The sequence below is a fragment of the Dysidea avara genome, chromosome 13, assembly GCF_963678975.1.
Source record: "Dysidea avara chromosome 13, odDysAvar1.4, whole genome shotgun sequence".
Classification (NCBI taxonomy): domain Eukaryota; kingdom Metazoa; phylum Porifera; class Demospongiae; order Dictyoceratida; family Dysideidae; genus Dysidea; species Dysidea avara.
The window spans coordinates 5,796,195-5,817,112 of NC_089284.1; the positions used below are offsets into that span (position 1 = coordinate 5,796,195).

General features: G+C 38.5%; 2 protein-coding genes and 1 long non-coding RNA gene across 5 annotated transcripts; 2 read left to right on the top strand and 1 right to left on the bottom strand.

Annotated features, from left to right (window-relative positions):
• Positions 1–600: 600 nt before the first annotated feature.
• On the top strand, positions 601–2,896 carry LOC136243084 (uncharacterized). 3 transcript variants are annotated; one of them, XR_010694746.1, is made up of 4 exons: positions 601–902; positions 1,347–1,896; positions 1,963–2,104; positions 2,752–2,896. It is a non-coding gene; the product is annotated as an uncharacterized lncRNA (long non-coding RNA). The 3 variants fall into 3 exon arrangements; XR_010694747.1 differs by having other exon boundaries at positions 616–902; positions 1,723–1,896; XR_010694748.1 differs by having other exon boundaries at positions 617–902; positions 1,761–1,896.
• Positions 2,897–9,203: 6,307 nt separating this feature from the next.
• LOC136242591 (ER membrane protein complex subunit 1-like) lies at positions 9,204–20,788 on the bottom strand. The gene is made up of 7 exons (XM_066034030.1): positions 20,487–20,788; positions 13,944–14,069; positions 12,805–12,962; positions 11,915–12,119; positions 10,246–10,353; positions 9,983–10,059; positions 9,204–9,926 (listed from the first exon to the last, which is right to left on the bottom strand). The coding sequence occupies exons 4-7, from the start codon at positions 12,069–12,071 to the stop codon at positions 9,882–9,884; spliced, it is 387 nt and encodes a 128-aa protein (XP_065890102.1). The 5' UTR covers positions 12,072–12,119; positions 12,805–12,962; positions 13,944–14,069; positions 20,487–20,788; the 3' UTR covers positions 9,204–9,881.
• LOC136243435 (TNF receptor-associated factor 5-like) lies at positions 14,321–16,405 on the top strand. Its single transcript, XM_066034941.1, has 2 exons — positions 14,321–14,372; positions 15,804–16,405. The coding sequence occupies exons 1-2, from the start codon at positions 14,321–14,323 to the stop codon at positions 16,403–16,405; spliced, it is 654 nt and encodes a 217-aa protein (XP_065891013.1).
• Positions 20,789–20,918: the final 130 nt, after the last annotated feature.

Consider the following 20,918-nt stretch of genomic DNA (forward strand, 5'->3'; position numbering starts at 1 on the left):
ACCAGTGTGATAGTGTAGGTGATGTTGTAGGCTACTGTATGGTCCTGTCCACTTACAAGTTCCATCCATAGAGTAGTTACAGTAGACAAGAGAGCTAGCAATCTGTTTGGTGAGCTGGTTGTCAGGGAAAATATGTTGTGTTGTTAATGGTTGACCATGAAGGGGACACGTGGGTGGTTGATGTGTAGTATAGCTGGTGGAGTAGCTGCAGCAATCGTAGCACAAGTGATGAGCACACTTAGTGAGGAATCCTTCCAGTAGTAAGTTATTACAGGCAGGACAATAGAAGTGAGGACTAGCAGTAACAAACTGAACTGTAGCAGTAGCAACTGTTGAAACAACTGACATTATTGCAACTCAACTACATGAAGTAGGCACAACAGTCCTGCCTTTATAATTATTTACTCTTGATCCACTGCAATACTAGCTAATAGTTGTACTATATAGCATGCAACTGTAGCTATAAAAACTGTACAACTGCTAGAACAATTTGTAGCTCAACTAAAAAAAAAATCGATACTATTATTGCGTCTAGTTAGCTAGCGGCCTTTTATCTCTGGCCTTTTATAGCGCACAAATTACGTCAGTCGGGACGCAACCGTCAAAAAACGGAAGTTTTTAATTGCACGCGCAATTTACGAGAAGTCTAAAATGGCGTTCGAGACGTGCCACGCGGATGAGAAAAATGCCTTTCAACCACTGAGCTTCTGGCTTGTTTTCGAACAAAAACACTTCAAGAGATGATTTATGAAGATAGCTATGCAGTTTTTTTAATCATGAATCGTGCAGGTTGGAAATGTTTCCTTGGTAAAATTGAACAGGAATTTAACTGCTCCCGATTTCGCTTTGCTGTGGATAAAGTAAGAAGAGTGCACAAAATCCAAGTCTATGAAAGTGAAAAGGTTTGTATGTAGTATGTTTAGAAGCTGTATGAAGGCGTTTACTGCTATGAAACAAATTTGTACTCACTTATTGCAGCTGGTGTTGCAATACAGTGGAACCTCCCTTAACAAAGGAGACAATATAAAGATATTGGTCCAGTCAATATATGTTTTGCTGCTGAAGGAGAAAAACACCTATTGCAGCATATTTAGGCCTGGAATTCTGCCTCCCAAATTGTCCGTTATTTATAGAGTGGTTCCACTGTAGCCATCCCCATAGCTGTATGTTTGTTCTTGCAACAAAAGCAGACATTTATCAAAAGTGGGGTTAGCATTAAATTCCTTATCCCACACATGGTAGTCATGCTAATAATTATACACACAGTGTATGTGATTAGTTGTTTCTGTTATACAATATCACATCTATCTAAAAATAAATCCTCTTATAACCTCCTCTTCATCTAGCTCACACTCATCACCTTCACATTGTGGCTCATCTTCAGATTCTTCTGATTCAGTACCATCATCTGGTGGTGGTTTGGGGATATTCAAATTGGTGCATCCCTGGCACAAACATCCTGGTCCACAGCTTCGTTGTCTCTTTCTACAGCCACATCTCTAATATAATCGATTTTTTTTTAATGTGTTCTGTAACATTGGTGGTCCCTCTATCTCTAACTGTAGTTGTTATAGGTGTTAAAAATTGAAGTAATAGAGGATTGATATTATTTAACTCTTCGTTAATGTTAAGTAACGCACAGCTGGGAGATGGTTGTGAATGAGATGACTTCTTTATTTCTTCATGTAATAAATTATTGACAATGATGTTTGCTTCCTTTAGTGTTGTGTCTACGTCTGATATTTGACATTGGATTTCAGGTTCAGATAAGTACTGATTTGGGGGTTGTGATGCACTGAGTGCCCAAGACAATGCAACTATGACATCTCCCCCTTGACGATACAATACAGTCCCAAGTTTCTTGTGAACACACTAGTACATCATGTAACCATCAAGGTGAGTGATTAGTTGGCGTAGTAGCCAACGAGAAGTAAATTTCACACTGCTATCTCCCACGTCTAGGGTAACTTGAACAGTATTGGTGTCCTCAGAGGGCTGAATACCATAAACATTAAGAAACACTTGACATACCCATGGAAGTAAAAGGGCCTTCTGGACCAATAAGTGCTGGGCTACATATATCACAGATGAAACTATGGCTTTGGTAAGATGGTCAGTTTTGCTATCTTCCCATTCCTTGTTGGTTTTTGGTAACATTTCATCTGACCCATTTGGTTTACAATTTGGTTTATAATCTGTGGACTTAGCAATAGTGCAGTGTGTGTTATAACAGCTAGTACAAATATAGTCATCTGGTGATATAACAGTGTCAGTTCCAGTTGTATCTGTAATGTATTTTGAAACTACTACAGGGTTGGGACTGTGACGATAAAGCTTCTGACCAGGTTTAGGTGTAGCTCCACAAGAGGAGCAGTTTTGTGGATGATTTAGCTCACGATAAACTTTACTATAACAGCTTGGGCACAGAAGGAATGGAGTACTTGATGATGACTGTACCCCAAGCATTTCCTCAAGTTCACTTATGTTAGCAAAAGCAGGCTTGATGAGTTTATCACTTAACTTGTTGGTGCATGCGGGGTGTATACAGGATTTAGAAGATGTCTGTATACTATTTTTCCATTTCGGGGTATAGTGGGGAATGTCATTGTAGCGTTTTGCTTCTATCCAATGTTTTTTACAAATATTGCTATGTTCGGGTAGGTGTTTACCAAGGTGTTTACTAAAAAACTCTTTTTCTGTAGCCCCTACATTGATATACCTTAATTTTTGACTAACTCTGTTTCCACACAGGACACAGCACTGTGAGGTCTCCTCTTCAGCTGACTCAGGAGCAGTGATAGCAGAATTCTGGCACAAGGAGTCTCCACCTGATGACTAAATTTAAAATTGTTGATTAAAAACATGTGTTAAAATAGTCTTGTAAATAATTAACGAATCTGGCTACAACAACTAAAGTGCACAACATTTTAAAGCTTTATTTTCAAGCATAAGCCTTTGTTTCTCTAACTAAATGGATTAACAACACTAGTATGGCTTGAAACAAATTTGTACTACATGCAAAACCATTGTGTTAATACTCACCTGGTTCATTCTGCGGTCTCTATTTCGTTGCTAGCATATTCCAGCTGCCTGGTTTGGTTACTGTGGGAAAGGCAGCTGACGTATTATTTCGTGTTCCATTGGATAATTATGTGTAGCGTCACAGCAGGAAGTTACAAGCGTATGAAAAGAGATGGTGTTTTACTACAATTACCGCTGGTTCCTTCGCGGGAAAAGTCGTGCAATTAAATACGCGTAAAAAAGCATAATTTTGCCACTTGCGTTTCGACTGTAATACGCCCTATGCACTAAAACCCCCACACTAGTTTTGAACACAAATTTCGCGTTCCTTTCTTCACACCTTCGGTTGTACGAAACGACTAACATTCAGTCACAAACCAATAAATATCTGAATCCTTTAGCAATGATTTAACGCTTTATAAAACCTGTAAGTCTTAATAGTAGTCTCAGTGTTAAGAACAACTGCAGTTTGTACACTTGGTAACGTTGCCATAAATCACGTGACCGTATCGAGCCTGTAACCGTAAAATGTATTGCGTTTCCAATCCATTATGTATTTAGTATCTATGGTCACAGTGATGTATATGTTTCCCCGGGTAACGTGTTTCCCGCACACATATCCCTAGGGATCCGTGTTTCCCCGCACTAACTCGCTAGCGACCTACAAGTCACAGTGATATGTGTTTCCCCGGGTAATATGTTTCCCCTTTATAAAGTCATGTGCAACGTACGTATAGTGTTAGCATAGGCGCGCATGCATAGCTAGCCATACCTATACAACTAATACTATAATTATACATGTTGATGGAGGAAATCAAGCCATTCACTGGCATTCAGCTATAACTACTAAACTGTGCTGTGATTTGGCTATGTAGCTATAGCATCAGTTTAATAAAACAGTAGCTACAAGTACATGTATACAATAAAATACTATCTCTAGCTATATAGAGTAAATCATGTGTTTGCAGCTAATCAATGTAGGTACAGCTTTGGCATGCAGTCAGTCATTACCTACCCCCTTGCTGGTTCTATCTGGGGTTCCCCAAGGGAGTATTTTGGGACCCCTATACTCTTCATTATTTACATGAATGATTTATCATCTTGTGTTACCATTAGTAAAACTTTACTATTCATTGACGACACCAAGCTTTATAATACTGTTTGTTTCAAAATGATTTAGACTCAGCAACTTTGTGGAGTACGAGATATAATATGTTCTTTAATCCAAAAAGAGTGTCCACCTGTATTAATGCAAAAATCATCACTAATTACAAAATAGCTGACACACAGGTTTTAACAAATAGTTCACATAAAAATCTCGGTATTATAATATCATCAGACCTATCTTGGGATCAACACTACAAAAACATAATCCCTAAGGCCTACAGAATGCTAGGTCTGCTCCATCGCAGCTTTAGCAAGCATCAAACAGTGACAGCCAAGAGAACTTTGTATATTTCCTTAGTGAGATTGCAAGTTATATACTGTTCAGTGATTTGGAAACCTAACCATATCAAAGACATCACACTTATTGAGCAGGTCCAGAGAAGAGCAACAAAGTTTATTTTAAATGACTATATAGTTCTGATTAATAGTATAGCTAGCTATAGCTAACTAGTACAATTATTGTATTAGCTTATATAGTTGCTATATAGCTAGTTAGCTAACTATAGGCACCCATACATGCAATAGACACCCATAGACACCCATGTACAGTTATGCATGGGTATGGTATGTTATGTTATGTCTATTGCAATATAGTTATAGTCATAGTTATTGCATGTATGGGTGTCTACAGTTATGGGTGTCTACATACATGTAGATGATGTTAAAGTAAAAATCAGTGAAAATATTCTTTTTCTGGAACTGGAGTGACTAATCATTAGCCATTTTATATTGCAATGTATATTGCTATATATTTATCAGTTATGTATACTTTTATACTTAACCTATACAGTAGCTAACAACGGTGTAACTGATGCCTGCTCGGTGACTGTGTAAAGGTATAGAAGTACATGCAGAAATAGAAACCACTGCAACTTGGATTATTATAGCTTGTAAATTAAATCTGTGGTTTTTAACTTTGGTATATATTCCAACTAGTATAGCACACAACAGCTACTGATAATAATACACAGTCTCTCAAGGTGTTGCACAGCCCATTCACACATATTTAAGGAGAGTGCTACATGGCAGGAGGATTTATTGTATCCACTGGTCCAAACAGCATGTTCATCTCTTGTAAACCTTGATTCTGGAGTGCTGCTGGCATGGCTTCTCTCATGCAGTGGCACCATGTAAATCTGCTGTCATGGATACCATGCCACATGCCATGCATGCACTGTAAAGTTATTATTACTATTATACTATACCACAACTTGAAACCTCAAAACAGTGTGATCAGCTAGTTTCCAATGACAATACCTGGAGTACATAAGGCAGGACTGTTGTAACTGCTTCATGTAGTTGAGTTGCAATAATGTCAGTTGTTTCAGCATGCAGTTGCTACTGCTACAGTTCAGTTTGTTACTGCTAGTCCTCACTTCTATTGTCCTGCCTGTAATAACTTACTACTGGAAGGATTCCTCACTAAGTGTGCTCATCACTTGTGCTACAACTGCTGCAGCTACTCCACCAGCTATACTACACATCAACCACCAACGTGTCCCTTTCATGGTCAGTCATTAACAACACAACATATTATCTTCCCTGACAACAAGCTCACCAAACAGATTGCTAGCTCTCTTGTCTACTGTAACTACTCCATGGATGGAACTTGTAAGTGGACAGGACCATACAGTAGCCTACAACATCACCTACACTATCACACTGGTCACTATATCTACAATGCATGTCCTCTTCAATGTGGCCACTTGGTGGATGCTGATAATCTACACCAACACATCAACACTAGCTGTACTGCTACAATCATCTGCAAATACTGCAGGGAAGAAACGTCAAGGTGTTACTATGAAGGACACCTCAGCCTCACATGTTCACAGTTCCCCGAGGTGTGTGTGTGTTTGGTTGTGGCAGGGGATTCATTCCCCGTAACAAGATGAAGGAACATTATCAGAATTGCGATGTGGCTAAACAAGCCATCAACAATCACTGACTGTATTTACTACCGCTGACTTGATTGCTTATTAATGAACTAGTGTATGGAACTGTTAATAGCTGTCTTACTGTATTATTTGGCTGCAATCTGTTTGTTGCATATTCATTAGAGATAATTTTATAGCGTAGGTGTTAACATGTTAAATTAACAATCACAGCCCTTATTAGGGATGACTACACAGTTTCTAACAAGTTATGTGCCATTCATTCATAGCATGATATATTGCTTCACTATACTGACACAACAGGCCATAGCACATATTTTGAGAAGTCACTTTCAAGGTATAACATTATCTGGAACATGCCCGACAGTTGCAGTTTCCTAGCAGAAAACATCAATGTACAAGTCCTTTATAAGGGTGTGGCACCTATATGGCAACACATATGCAACAGATGGATGGAGATTTCCTTTATTATCAGGACCAACACAGATAATGAGATGTCTGCTACACCGTGAACACAATTGTCAGTCTTCTATCAAATCAAGTGGTGTGTATGCATGTGCAATACGTATGGTCACGGTATGTAACAATTAAAGTGCTGTATACATCGACTCTGCTAGCTCTGCATTTTTTATACACATACAAAAGTAGAGGATGCTGTTTATGAGACCAGCAGTTTCTGGCTCTGCCTAGTCTCATGCCCAGCCAGGCTCACGCTAATGTGCAAACACTGTCTGGTGACATGCTCAATTTTTTTGGGCCTGGAAGTGTGATCCAGCCAAAATATTGGCTGGCCAATCAGAATTGAGGAGTTGCATAATTGTTTAAAAAGAAAAAATTGGCTAGGAATAAGTTAGAACTCAGAATAGAGCATTCGCTAGATACGATCTCTTCATTTATCACATTAGTAGATGATATATAGTGTCATTTCTGGTGCCGGAAACATCGAGTCATAATTCTTTGGTCTTATACAAGATGAGATCGGAAAACAACAAATGCCTAAATACAATCTGGGTGAATAATGCATCTGTCAACTTTCAATATATTCGTGCATTTGTGCAACTTGTCGATTCTGATTGGCCAGCCAATATTTTGATTGGATCACACTTCTGGGCCCAAGAAACTCAAGTATTGTCACCTTTGTACATCAGCACGAGCCTAGCTGGCTGGGTACAAGACTATAACATAATTTCAATTACTAGTACTTCTAGAATCTACAAACTGTGCAAAGGGAAAAGGATTTAGTGTGTATGATTTACTTAGAAACAATGTCTGTGATGATAAGTAACCACAACTCCGCCCTGCGCGAAAACATGATAAAGCACGTGATAATATGTGCTTACTCAGCAATGAAAGGGAGGATGATGACGGTGATCGTTTTAGGGGTTTTATTTCCTAAAAATAAACCCAAATAGGTAAGGTGAAAAATCATTACTTTTACTTGTAAACCTATATTAAAACTGGCTTTCCTCATACGCAAGAAAGGAGTCTCGCCAACCAGCCTCCCGTTCAATGTCTGTGTATGTAGGGTTGGCAATGAAAAAATCGACCCCCTCTGGATTAACTTGTTACTTAGGGATGGAGCCTACCAATGGTCTAGTTTTTGAACGCTGGGTGCGGTAGAGACCGAATGCCTTTCCGTTTGGGGTATAGCCTATAGCCGTGTTGTAAATTTTGATGGATTTCGGCTCTATTCGTAAAAATGGGCAGGAATATCTAGGATGTTGTCCAGTACTTATTTGGGTTATTGGGTGACATGCTCTACAAAATGCACTTGCTTAAAAGGTGATTCGTTGTACTTCAATTTTCGCTAAAACGGCGCTTGACGGGGCTGCAATGAAAAATCAACTCACGTAACGAAGACCAAGGTTGTTTTACTAACTCCCAGACACCAGGTGGAGCCTTACACTGTTTATGTGCCAACGCAAGCTGATGCTCTTGCTCACGCTATGATTTAAACTCCCAGCATCCGTATCCTCACGACTACGCATCAGCTTTCGATAGTATGATGACCACCATGTAATGTACCATTCATGGAAACATTGAAGCGCGCTAAACAGCATCGTTGATGTTGCTGCCCATTTTTAGTAAAAAAAGCCTGCGAAAAATAAAAATGCGCGCTACAGAAGCAGCAAGGAGAATCAAAAAAGAAATAATAATAAAGGAGAATCACCGTATTATTGCTATACCCTACAGTTGTGATGTAAACTTGCATTGGGTAGGATTGATCGCCCAGAGTTGGAAGAGAAACTAAAGAGGTTGATTTTTTCATTGCCAACCCGGCCTACCGTATGCTACTGACATTACTGCTCCATACAGTACCATGATTTGTAGTAGCCTAGGCTCACACTGAAATTGCAAACTTTTCTGTCACTATTTACACCAACACATCTTGTCCCTTGGCAATGAAGTACAGAACAATGCCTGGTTAAAATGTAGTTTTAGTCAGAAGTCACAAGACTATAGTAGCCTGCAGCCCTGTATCATTGTGGTGTAGCTAGTCTATTCAGCTATTCATTTACCCCCTTGGTATAAACTTATTTTTGCATAGTTTATCCTGTCTATGGGATGTACTCCGGCTTCATTACAACCTAGTCTGGCAGCGTGCCGCCAGACTAAATACAACCAGTATTTCCAGCGAGTACAGAAATTACAAATCAAAGGATAGTCATCTTCACCAGGGCATCTTCACAGTGCCAGTCGAAACACTTGTAACCAGATCAGGTATAACTTCTATAATTTTTTTTTATCTTGATTGCATGATTTCACCTGATCATCAATTGTAAAAGCCTAGTATTGGTAAAGGTAAGCTGTGGACTTCTTCATTGCTTGATTCACCAAACAATAACTTGATTTGCTTGATCCCGGTCATAAGTGTTTCAACAGGCATTATAGGACTAACTTGCAAATTTACATGATAGTCTGGTGGTGCCTGCCCCTTCGCATACAGGGAAAGGGACAGGTGCTGCCGGCCAGACTAACAAATAGAGCACTACTGTGCACAGCCTTCACTATGCGAAGTTTGCACAGTGATGGTAAAGATCATTGATAAATATAAATTTCTGAAATGAGGAAGCTTAAAATTGAAGTTACTACTACTGCCAAGCTGCCTTCAGTGCTTGTCGTGATGACGCCTTCCTTGCCACTACTGCTACACACAACATCCCTATCAACACTGATGTCACCAACATATAGTTGAAGTCCTCTGCTAACACATCAAATGATTTTGAAGGACACACTCTTGTGAAGAACAAATCTGTGAAGGAGAGAAGATTACATACACAATAGTTACAGTGAAATTCTAAGGCACCACAAACATGGCCTCAATAATGAGGTAATCATATGAACTTGTCAAGTCCCATTCAGTCCAGAGGATTTGTTCATATTAATAAAATTCAGTGAATTTAGTGAATAACCATAAATTTGCAAAGTACTAATTCCCCTCCCAAAATTGATAAAAAATATGCACCTAGTCTGAAGAACCAGCAAAAACTCAGTTTCTTCCACACAGTTAAGTGTGGACACCATGGCGACTTGGTAAAGGCATTCTAACTAAGTTACCAAAACGAAACTTTGATGGAAAGAAAAGTTGGCTATTCCTCACTTCATCAGCTTTAACAAATTAAATATTGATGAATTTCATAAAATTAATCATAGATCTAACCACCCACTTTCAGGCACCTATTGAGGTTTAACATTGACAAATTCATCAAACTGATAAAATTCTAGTCACATGGTACAAGATTTCACTGTGCAATAAATGACAATTAGCCTTTTCCATAATGATGTCACATCGGTTTTCTATTTGGGGTACTCTCGTCTCAACTTCACATTTTGATAATGATACTGTGTGGGGAACATGATATGTAACCAGCAAACTGTTAGTGGGTGGGGTTCCTCACCATGATCCAATTCTCTGACTGGATCATATGCACTGGTCCAGAGTACTGTCTGTGGTGTGCAGTAAAAATCACATGACCTGTAACTCCATCAATCAAGTGGATATCAAGAAGATATGAAACAGATGAATAACACAACCACTCTGTAGCAGTGTGTATGTGCATGCATGTGTGTGTGTGTTGTGTGTTTGTGTGTTTGTGTGTGTGGTTCACTGTGCAATTTATTGTTTGTCAACATAAACACTAACAACACAAGATTGACTTACGCTTGCTGGGATCTCTAGACTGGGTCACCATGACAACAAGGTTAGGGTTCAAATACTTGTACATCACAGACCCATCATCCAACACTTTAGCTTGGGAACTGATGTGTTCTACAAAAATAAGAAACACAAGTAAGATTTATACACTGTACACACTGTTGGGAGTAACGCGTTACTTATGTAACGTGTTACATAATAATATTACTTTTGTGGTAACTAAGTAATATAACAAAATACGCCATAAAAACAGGTAATATAACTCAAGTTACTTTACTTACAAATATAACGCGTTAACTAAGTAATACAGTTACTGTAATTAATCTAATATTACATAATATTATTACTACAAGTAACGAAGTTACTAATCTCGTTTGTGATTCACTGACTAACGCCTAGCCACAATGAAGTAATGAAGCCTACTGAATGAAGCTTATTCACCAGCTTCTTACTTATAACCAAGATTTGCACATTGTCCAACAACGCAATCATGTCACATGATAAGGTGGTAGTTTCACATGTGACAGCTTAAGGCTGTGGATACAAAGTAATATAATATGTATAGTTACTTTATTTTATGGGTAATATGTAACTGTAACTAAATAGTTCAGTTGCAAGTAATATGTAATATGTAACTAGTTACTTTTAAAAGTAACTGTCCCAACACTGACTGTACCACAGATAAATAGATAAACATTGCCTGGCAGTGATGTGGCAAGTAGGGAAAAATTTAACTGCACTTGACAGCTTTATTAGAGGACATGACTGCTCTATTAGAGCATGGGGCTAAGCTTTCTCTGAAATAAAGCTCCTCTCCCCTAACACCTACACCAGGGGCGTAGCCAGGATTTTTTGAAGGGGGGTTCCAGCACCAGCATTGAGTTACTAGAAGCAGGGGTCTGGGGGCGCAGCCCCCAGCCGCTGAGAGACTTTCAATATTTTAATAAATCAAAACTCAGCAAATTACTATATTTTATGCAAAAAGTACATTAATTATGATGCATTATTAGCCTGGCCTAACCACGTGCAGCTGTATCTGCAATTAGCCACAAAATTCTTGCACAGAAATATGCCTATGTGCTACAACTTACTAGAATCTGGCCTTCTAGATTCTGCATGGATTCTTTTCGAAAAAAACTTTAGAATGCCACCTGAGGTAGCACTTTTACGCTTCATTTATTTCGTAGGTGTGCACATGTAAACACGTGTACACGTGTAAACATGTGTATTCTTATAAATTCATTCGCAATAGCGAGTAGAGGTACTTGAATTCCTCTGCCTGAAGACCTGTAGCTACCCATTTCAGTGGATTTGTGTAAGTTAATTCAGTTCTAGTTAACCAGTATTACGATTTAAAAAACTTAACTCTGAAAAGGGGGTTCGTCCGAACCCTTTGAACCCCCCCTGGCTACGCCCCTGCCTACACGCCTGTATAATATACAGGAATCTACAGCTATCTTAGTACTAGGATCACATAATTTTTGTCTTAACCTGCCCCATCTGTGAAACATTAAAATTGATATGCCATGACCTAACACTGTAAAGTGTCACTCTAGTTATATAGGAGAATAAGTGCTCAGCTGTAAGGTATCTTGTGGTGCTGCTCTATTCAAATTGAAGAATTTGGAGAAATAGACTAAATTACAAGCCTTTCTACAATGTTATGATGTATTACCTGATTGACGATGAGATTGTAATTCAATGATTTCCTGCTCTTCAGGAATGTGCATACTCCACAGTGGTCCGACCAGTGATCCAGTGTGTTGTGTTTCCTGAGGGGTAGTGGTGGTGTAGCCAATCACATCATTGCTAGTCTTGTTGACAACAAACATGAAAATATTGGACAATGAAGCATGTGATGATGATGGATAAACCAGCACCTAAAACAATTTACAGTCTAAGAACTGTTATGACTAGCCAGACAATACTCTTTGCAGAATGCTTACTAATAGCTTACAAGTAGAGGGTCTAGCACAGTTTGAATGAAAAACTTCTGAATACCTAAAGTTTATTGCCATGCACATATGATGTGTCATGACAAGAAAGTAATTTAAGTTTTGACATGATAACTTCAAACCTCAGGCACTTATAATCCTTCAGTAATAAACATTGTGTGGAGAACAAGGTCTGTAACATTAATAATACTCTGGTGTGGTCCTGATCAATGACTGGCAACAGTACTGTCTGGATCACATGACCCAGTAGACAGGTGGGTTCCTCCCCAGACACACCCACCAGAGGGTTGAAGCCATACAACAATGTACCATCACAACCACCCTAACATAAATAGAAACTGTACATTACAAACACATTTTAATGTAAATAAGTAACTTGAGAAAATTTGGGAGCAGTACAGCTGCTTATAGTGCACTTGCTAAACAGGAAGACATAGGTCAGAGAGACTAATTTCAAATAGAATAAGTGAGTCCTAAATTTTGTGAAAGTTTGTAATATTGTTAGATTATCAACATGCGTAAAAGAAACCAAAATCCTTGCCACACTGTAAAAGTGGTATTCCTTTAACTCAGAGATTTAATGGACTAAAAACGTCACAACAGTTATTACCTTTGACTGAGCTAGCAGGATGGCCAGTGGTGGTAGAGGATAGTGCACAGCACTTCTCAACTGGAAGAGATATTTGTTAGTGGTGTGGAATGTTGTGTAGCCTCTGGTAGGAAGGACTGCCACACAACATCACCATCAATACTGTCTACACCATATAACTGTAATGGATAAACAATGTCACTTAAAAAACAATATGATAAAACACTAGTGCACATTTTAAGTACAGTAGAAAAAAATCCTTTTACAGTCATTACATAATCATGGTCCCAGTATGAAAAGCATTCCAATATGTGATGGTATGCTATAGGTATATAGACTATAGATCTTTCTCACTTATTTTCAAATGGTTTGGAGAACAGACCTATCAAGTATACAACCATACGCTGTTACCTTATGAATAAAAAACATTTTGTGATTTTTTTGAGTTTCACTGCTATACTACTACAGACATACATCACAATATATACCAGAATAGTGTATGTACATTTGCAGTGACTTGGCTATCCTTGGCCTCAGTTGTCTGAGTCAAAAGACACTGTACTTGAATGAAAAGAATTTAGTACTCTATACTGAAGATGGGAATACTCTAATAGAGCAATCAGGTGTGCCTCATTGACTAAACTTTTGAGGGTCACAGGGGCGGATCCAAAGTTTGGAAAGAGGGGGGGCACCTTTCTGAAAAACAGTTGAAGACCAAAAAAACTTGCTGAAAACCAGTTGAAGACCAAAAAAAAACAACAACAAAAAAAAAAAAGGTCACAACAATAATAGCTAGTTATCCTTACCAACTATATCACGTCTGTTATGTAAAATAAAATCCTATTTATAGCTTCAAAGGTAAGCTACACTGCCTCATGAACATTGTGACTGCTTTATTAGAGTAATTGACTGCTCTATTAGAGTATCTCGATCTTGTATGCAATTTCTTGAAGGGGGGGGGGGGGGGCATTTGCCCCAAATGCCCCATCCTGGATCCGCCACTGGGTCACAATAGAGTGTTTGTCACAGAGCAAAGTTGGTACTGACAGCAGTATCACTAACAAAGCCATTCTAACATATATTTCATTGCACATCACTACTAACTCACTATAACCTCAACAAGCACAAACACACTATTCAGCTCAAATCCCATCACCAACCTTTCCGTTACTTGTCACTATGACCATGATCTTTCTCAGACCAAACTGGTCATCCAACATCTTGTCAGAGTCCTGGTCACTGATCCAATAGCTTAGACCATCTTGACTGAAACTGCCCAACATCTCCTAACAGTAGCATACACACATATTAATATTATGTGTAACTGATGTCTGCTCAGTGTAAAGGCATAATTGTGCATGCAGAAATAGAAACTATGCATTGCAACTTGGATTATTAGTAAATTAAATCTGTGGTTTCTAGCTTTGGTATATATTCCAACTAGTAGCACACAACAGTTACTGATGATAATACACAGTCTCTTAAGGTGTTGCACAGCCCATTCAGACATATTTAAAGAGAGTGCTACATAGAACTCATGGCAGGAGGATTTATTGTATCCACTGGTCCAAACAGCATGTTCATCTCTTGTAAGCCTTGATTCTGGAGTGTTGCTGGCATGGCTTCTCTCAGTGGCACCATGTAAATCTGCTGTTATGTGTGTTACCTCTTCATTATTTACTCTTGCAAATAAGTATAGTACTTGTTACATTAAAAACTGTGAGCACTGACTTCATACACGTGGTACCTGATAAAAGTGGTTTCTAATTTCCCTCAGTGACTTTAAAGATCAGTTGGTATGTCTTACAATGGCAAAGTTCCTTGAACGTTTTCCAAATACGCTGCAATGTTTCTGGCACAGACCATAGGGTTGGGTGGAGGAAGTTGACAGCTTGTCAACTCTACTTTGTAGTCTTTGATGCCATGTTTCACATGTTCATTGCTCTAATTGCAAGCACAAATGCAATTCACACACATGTGATTTTGCAATTTTAATTTAACGCTAGGAGATAAGGAGACTATGGTATGCACTTCTGATCTGGAATATGGATAGGTGACTCAGACATGTTTAAAAGAAGGAAATTATGCTACGTGTGCTTGGTGATAGTGTGTACAACTAATTCAATTTTGCGTGCCAGCTGTATAAAATGAACCATGACCACCATACACATGCAATATCTCAGCTGTCTTTGTGCTTAAGTTAGATTCGATCCACAGTTTTCAGTCCCTCCACCTCACACTACACAACTAAGGTGACCACAGTGAATTTTAAATGCCTGCCTGTTAATTGTCAGTTTCATCCACTTTTAGCCACCTGCAATAGTAAATGCAACATCTAATGACTAAGACAGTAGTAAAAATAATACTCATCAAGATTATGAATTCAGTCAGTACAAAGTTATAATCAAGTCCGCAAGCATCACTGTCCCATGCATCAAATTTTACAATGTTTACAATAGCAATAAAGTATGGGCATTGTCAGTGTTCCTGAGTGCTCATTGATAAGAATGTTATACACATTACTTGTAGTCCACAAGCATGTGAACAGCAAATCACAGCACATAATGAAATAGCTGTAATGTTATATTTCAAGTCAACATGTAAGGGTTTCCCCTACATGACCACAGACTGCATCCGGTCTGTGGTCATGTAGGTATGCAGTCTGTGGTCATGATGTAGGCCAGGGGGGACCCTTTGCTACCTCATGAAACAGTTACAGATACCAAGTCACATGCCATGCATGCATTGTAAAGTTATTATTACTACTACTATACAACAAGTGAAACCTCAAAACGGTGTGATTGGCTAGTTTCCAACCACAATATCTTGAGTACATATAAAAAAGGTAACTGGACATAATACTTTTAGTTGAGTTCAGTAGATATAAAGTTTTTAGCTATACAGTTGCTATAGTAAACAGTTATAGTATTGCAGTGGATTAAGAGTAAATATAAAGGCTGGACTGTTGTAACTGCTTCATGTACGTAGTTGAGTTGCAATACTGTCAGATGTTTCAACAGTTGCTACTGCTACAGTTCAGTTTGTTACTGCTAGTCCTCACTTCTATTGTCCTGCCTGTAATAACTTACTACTGGAAGGATTCCTCACTAAGTGTGCTCATCACTTGTGCTATAACTGCTGCAGCTACTTCACCAGTTATACTACACACCGACCACCCACGTGTCCCCTTCATGGTCAGTCATTAACAACACAACATATCTTCCCTGACAACCAGCTTACCAAACAGATTGCTAGCTCTCTTGTCTACTGTAACTACTCCATGGATGGAACTTGTAAGTGGACAGGACCATACAGTAGCCTACAACATCACCTACACTATCACACTGGTCACTATCTACAGTGTCCTCTTCAATGTGGCCACTTGGTGGATGCTGATAATCTACACCAACACATCAACACTAGTTGTACTGCTACAATCATCTGCAAATACTGCAGGGAAGAAATGTCAAGGTGTTACTATGAAGGACACCTCACCCTCACATGCTCACAGTTCCCTGAGGTGTGTGTGTTTGGTTGTGGCAGGGGATTCATTCCTCGTAACAAGATGAAGGAACATTATCAGAATTGTGATGTGGCTAAACAAGCCATCAACAATAATTAACTGTATTGACTTGTGTTAATACCACTACTGACATATTGCTTATTAATGTATGGAACTGCTCTGATATTTTTTTTGCTGTAACACCTAACTAATCATCACTGTGTTATTTTAATACATGTGATTACCAAGTCTGATATCGCCTATTATTATTACAACATGCAGTATAACTGAAATTGTGATTATAATAAATGAAGTATGCATCAGTACATATACACAGTAAAAAATAAGTAGTGGATACTGTGGCAAATAGTGAACGTCACTGTACATTTTACTGACCGTCACCAAGAATTTCCAGTGACGTTTTTGCCACAGTATTCACTACTAATTTTTTACTGTGTATCCTCTGACCTATATGTGTATATATACACTCACTGGTTTGCTTATCGTACATCACATCATGTAGTCTCATGCTGGCAGCTCAGCATTATGAGGGGCAGACTCTTTACTTATACTTACAGGTCAAGTGAAGACAATGTGGCAATAATGCACATATCTGCACCATTCAGTAAGACTAGGATGCATATATAAAAACTATCAATTAAAAAAGATTAGCAGTGTGATACTGTGGAGTCTGGTAAGTATTAGCATATTCATACATTGTTTATTCTAATCATCTTTAATAACTAGATGGTTAAAGCAAAATTGTAACTATGTATATACCAAAGCAGCTAATAACACTAGTTAATAGTAATCAATCGAAGTCGGCCGCAATAGTAACACAAGTGAATACAACTGATTGAGTGATTGTTGATGGCTTGTTAAGCCATATCACATGTACAATTCTGATAATAATGTTTTGAGGAATGAACCCCTGGCTTGCCACAACCAAACACACACACATATGACTGTGATGTGACAATGATTCAAAACAAGTTTCCAAACACTTATAATTAATGTATTCCATGTGCATGAATGTGAGAATGGTAACCACCATCATCAGAGAAGCCACACAGCCTTGGACATGATCAACACTGCTTCGCACATTAAGAGTACCAGCATATAAGTACAGGTACAATGATGGAGAAAATTTTATGGGATCTCCTTTATTATCACAGATAATCAGATGAGTGTAATTCAGAAAGACTCATGGTATGATTAGATGTTGCATGATGTTATCATATATTACATCAGAGATGAGCAATATGAGACAGAGTGTCCCATTTACCATTGAAGTGTATATACAGTATAGCAGACAAAAATTGACTGTTGTCATCATAAAGTACATTTCACTTGTGCCTTGACATGTAGCTACATGTCCTAGTACAAAAAGTACACAACATAAAGATTTTGTCAGTCTTCTATCATGTATAGCGTGTATATGTAATGTACAACATAAAGTGCTGCGTGTGTCAAATGCATTTTATCATATGAATGCCCACCTTCAACTCAAGAGAGTCGCACCTTATGCACCTATCAAAGTTTTGCCCCACCTACGGGTAAGGAGGGGATTTAACCAAATTCTTAGTCTAATTCCCCTACACTGGGGCAAAATTGTAGGTCTAATCCCTCTAAACCCCCATACCCAGGGCCTAAATTTTGTCTACTACCCTCGTTTTCCTGCATGGGGGTAGGTGGGGCCAGCAAAACTTTGATAGGTGCATTACAATTTGATTCGTTCAGGTTGCTTGCAAATGCAATTGAACAATTCACACACATGATTTGGGGAAGCACCCTCGTGTAGGCCTAGCCTTTTGGTGCCACCCCTTCCAATTTGGATGAATTAGATAATAAAAATTGCTTGAACACGTGAGCTGTTTCCTTTCAACCAAGCTCCTTTCACTAGCGCAACTACATTTCACCTTCTAAGATCGTTAGACAATGCCAAGGGCATACTTTATTCATACATTATAAACACTGCATGTAAGCATTCCATGATCACATTCAAAAATCATGTGTGCGAATTGTTCAATTGCATTTGCAAACGACCTGAAATCGACTGTAGAGTAGGTGCAGGTATTATGGGACACCTCACTGTATTGTCATGATTTCTCGTCATTAACACTTGGTTATGTAATGAACATGCTGCATTCTCCAGTATTGCAGTGGCTATGCAAAATTTATAGCAAAAATGGGCCTACCTGAAAAATGAGATGAATTTAAAGCTGCACATATGCACTGCTATATGTACATTAGTTAAGTTTTTTGATGAACATGATGGCAACCTGTAAATGCAAGAAAAGTCATCAGTTAATTAAAATTAATTTCAAATATTTGATTAGTTGGATTTTAAGCTCACAAACTTCTGTTGGCAGAAAAGATTATTGATTAAAGGGGCGTGGCTTAGGTAATTTACAATTTCATATACAATCAGTGAGCTGAAAACATTGTAAGTAGTGATGGGTGGTATAGAAAATTCTAAGAATCAATATAGTATTAATGAAATAATTGAAGTTATTCAATAATTTTTTAAATTGGCATTTGTGATTATGTATATATCTAATGGGACATTAAACTGAAGCAAGGAGGTAAATAAAAACTAGGATATCAATATTCACTGAAAAATTGTAGTATTTTTAAGTTACAAATCAGTCTGACACTAATAAAATGCTTTGGCATGTAATGTTTATGCCAACGGTATCCTGCAATTACTCTCTGGTATATTGCGGTATTTCAATTATTACAATACCAAAAATACCATTCAGTGTGTATCAGTACCTTAATCATATTGATTTATTGCCCGGCCACTAACTCTAAATGTAAGGAATCATTTTTTCCCTTATTCAATGCAGTGAACTACAATTAGTGTATGGTGTCTCATAACTGCAGCATCTACTCTATCGCAGATTGCGCATCCGTAGTCATATAGTTTTTATGAATTCGACTAAAATAACCAATCAAATGTGTTTAAATCTCATTGGCTCATTTTCACATGACACCATAGACTTTGATGACCACGGATGCACAATTCACGATACAGTACAGAGGATTGCGGAATCTTTGCAATAAAAGATTTCGCCAGAAACGTGACCTATCAAAGTTGTGGTGACGCATTTCAAAGTTGATGGATCACGTTTTTCGGTTGGCACTTTACGGTTTTGTTGCAAACATTCCGCAAACCTCTGTACAGCTGTTTCTCTGGGAAAGTTATAAAACCCGGAACCAGAATCAGGAATGGAATGGAATGGTCACTCTGATACTCCCACTATCAAGCACACTAGTTGTATGAAGGCGAGTTTGAGGTGAGCTAGGGTTGGTCCGACTTTGCCGGGATGCTCGCTCGGGCCAACCCTAGCTCACCTCGAACTCACCAAAAACTTACCTTCATACAGACAGTGAAAGACACCATTATGCTTAACAGGCAAACTTCAAGTTAGTGTTAGGGTTAGGGTCGGGTTCAGCTTTGGTTTCTTCTTCACTTGGTTTAGTCGTTCCGTTCCGTTCCATTTCCTTACCTTTTTCAAGCTCCTTTTCATTTACCAATTTTTGTACAAGATCTCACTCCCTTTCGTTACAGTGTAAGCAGTCATCAATAAACTCTTATAGGTTTTCTTTTTTTTTGTTAATGGCATCTTTTTATGGAATTCTGTCCCACATGATATTCTCTCTCTTCCTCATCGGTCTCACTTTAGACGAGAGTTGCATAAATTTTTATAACTGTGACACTTTAGTTCTTGCTACAGTATTTAGTTATTTGTTCTGTATTGTACTAATGTCCTTGTAATGTTTGTTGTTCTCTGTTTTTGTATATCTCATGTGTTTTTGTAGGTGTTACTCCTATAGGCATTTGCCTTTTGTACTTACCTTACCCTTATGGTTCAACAAATAAAATTCCTGATTCCGGTTATTACAGTATAACTTGCCGTTTCCCTGCCCTGTGCCGAAACGTGATCAAGCACGTGATATGTGCTTACTCAGCAATGAAAGGGAGGCTAGTTTCCTTGGACTCCTTAATCTTCGTTGTAAGGGTGTTATTTCCTAAAAATAAACCCAAACCCTAGGTAAGGTGAAAAATGATTGGTTTCGCATTTGTAACTTATAAACCTGTAACTGGCTTTGTACGCGAGAAAAGGAGTCTCGCCAACCAGCCTCCTATTCAATGTCCGTATACTAGCAATCACTACTACTCCATACGTTAACGTACCATATTATTTGTAGGCAAACTTCTGTCATTATTTGCACTAACACTTGTTACACATTCCCTCGCTTCATCTCTATCCTTGTCCGACGTTTTAAAAAGTATACAGAACAGCCTCGAGAACAATGTAACATGCTTGATCGAAAAGTAGTTAGTTGGCCGCCGGGGGTAGTAGCCTATCGTTGTGATGCAGTTACTGTCTATCTATCCGTGTCTATCAATGCCTTAAGGTGGTCTTAATCTGTCTGTATTTTCAAGTAAACCAGTCATAGGGTGAGTACAGAAATTCATAACAAATCAAGGGATAGTCATCTTCATAGCGCCTTGTGACCAGGCATTTATAGAAGGTCTAGCATGCCCGCCCCTTCACATAGAGGAAGAAGGGACAGGTGCTGCCAGACTGCACTCCTGTGCCTTCACTATGCGATGCATGAAATA

Coding starts and splice junctions, on each gene's coding strand:
- LOC136242591 (XM_066034030.1), bottom strand. CDS start 12,071: ATGTTTGTTGTCAACAAGACTAGCAATGATGTGATTGGCTACACCACC. Junction 10,354..11,914: donor ACAATCTCATCGTCAATCAG/GTAATACATCAT, acceptor TTATTTTTGTAG/AACACATCAGTTCCCAAGCT. Junction 10,060..10,245: donor GTCTAGAGATCCCAGCAAGC/GTAAGTCAATCT, acceptor ATGGAGTTACAG/GTCATGTGATTTTTACTGCA.
- LOC136243435 (XM_066034941.1), top strand. CDS start 14,321: ATGGCAGGAGGATTTATTGTATCCACTGGTCCAAACAGCATGTTCATC. Junction 14,373..15,803: donor AAACAGCATGTTCATCTCTT/GTAAGCCTTGAT, acceptor ATGTTTCAACAG/TTGCTACTGCTACAGTTCAG.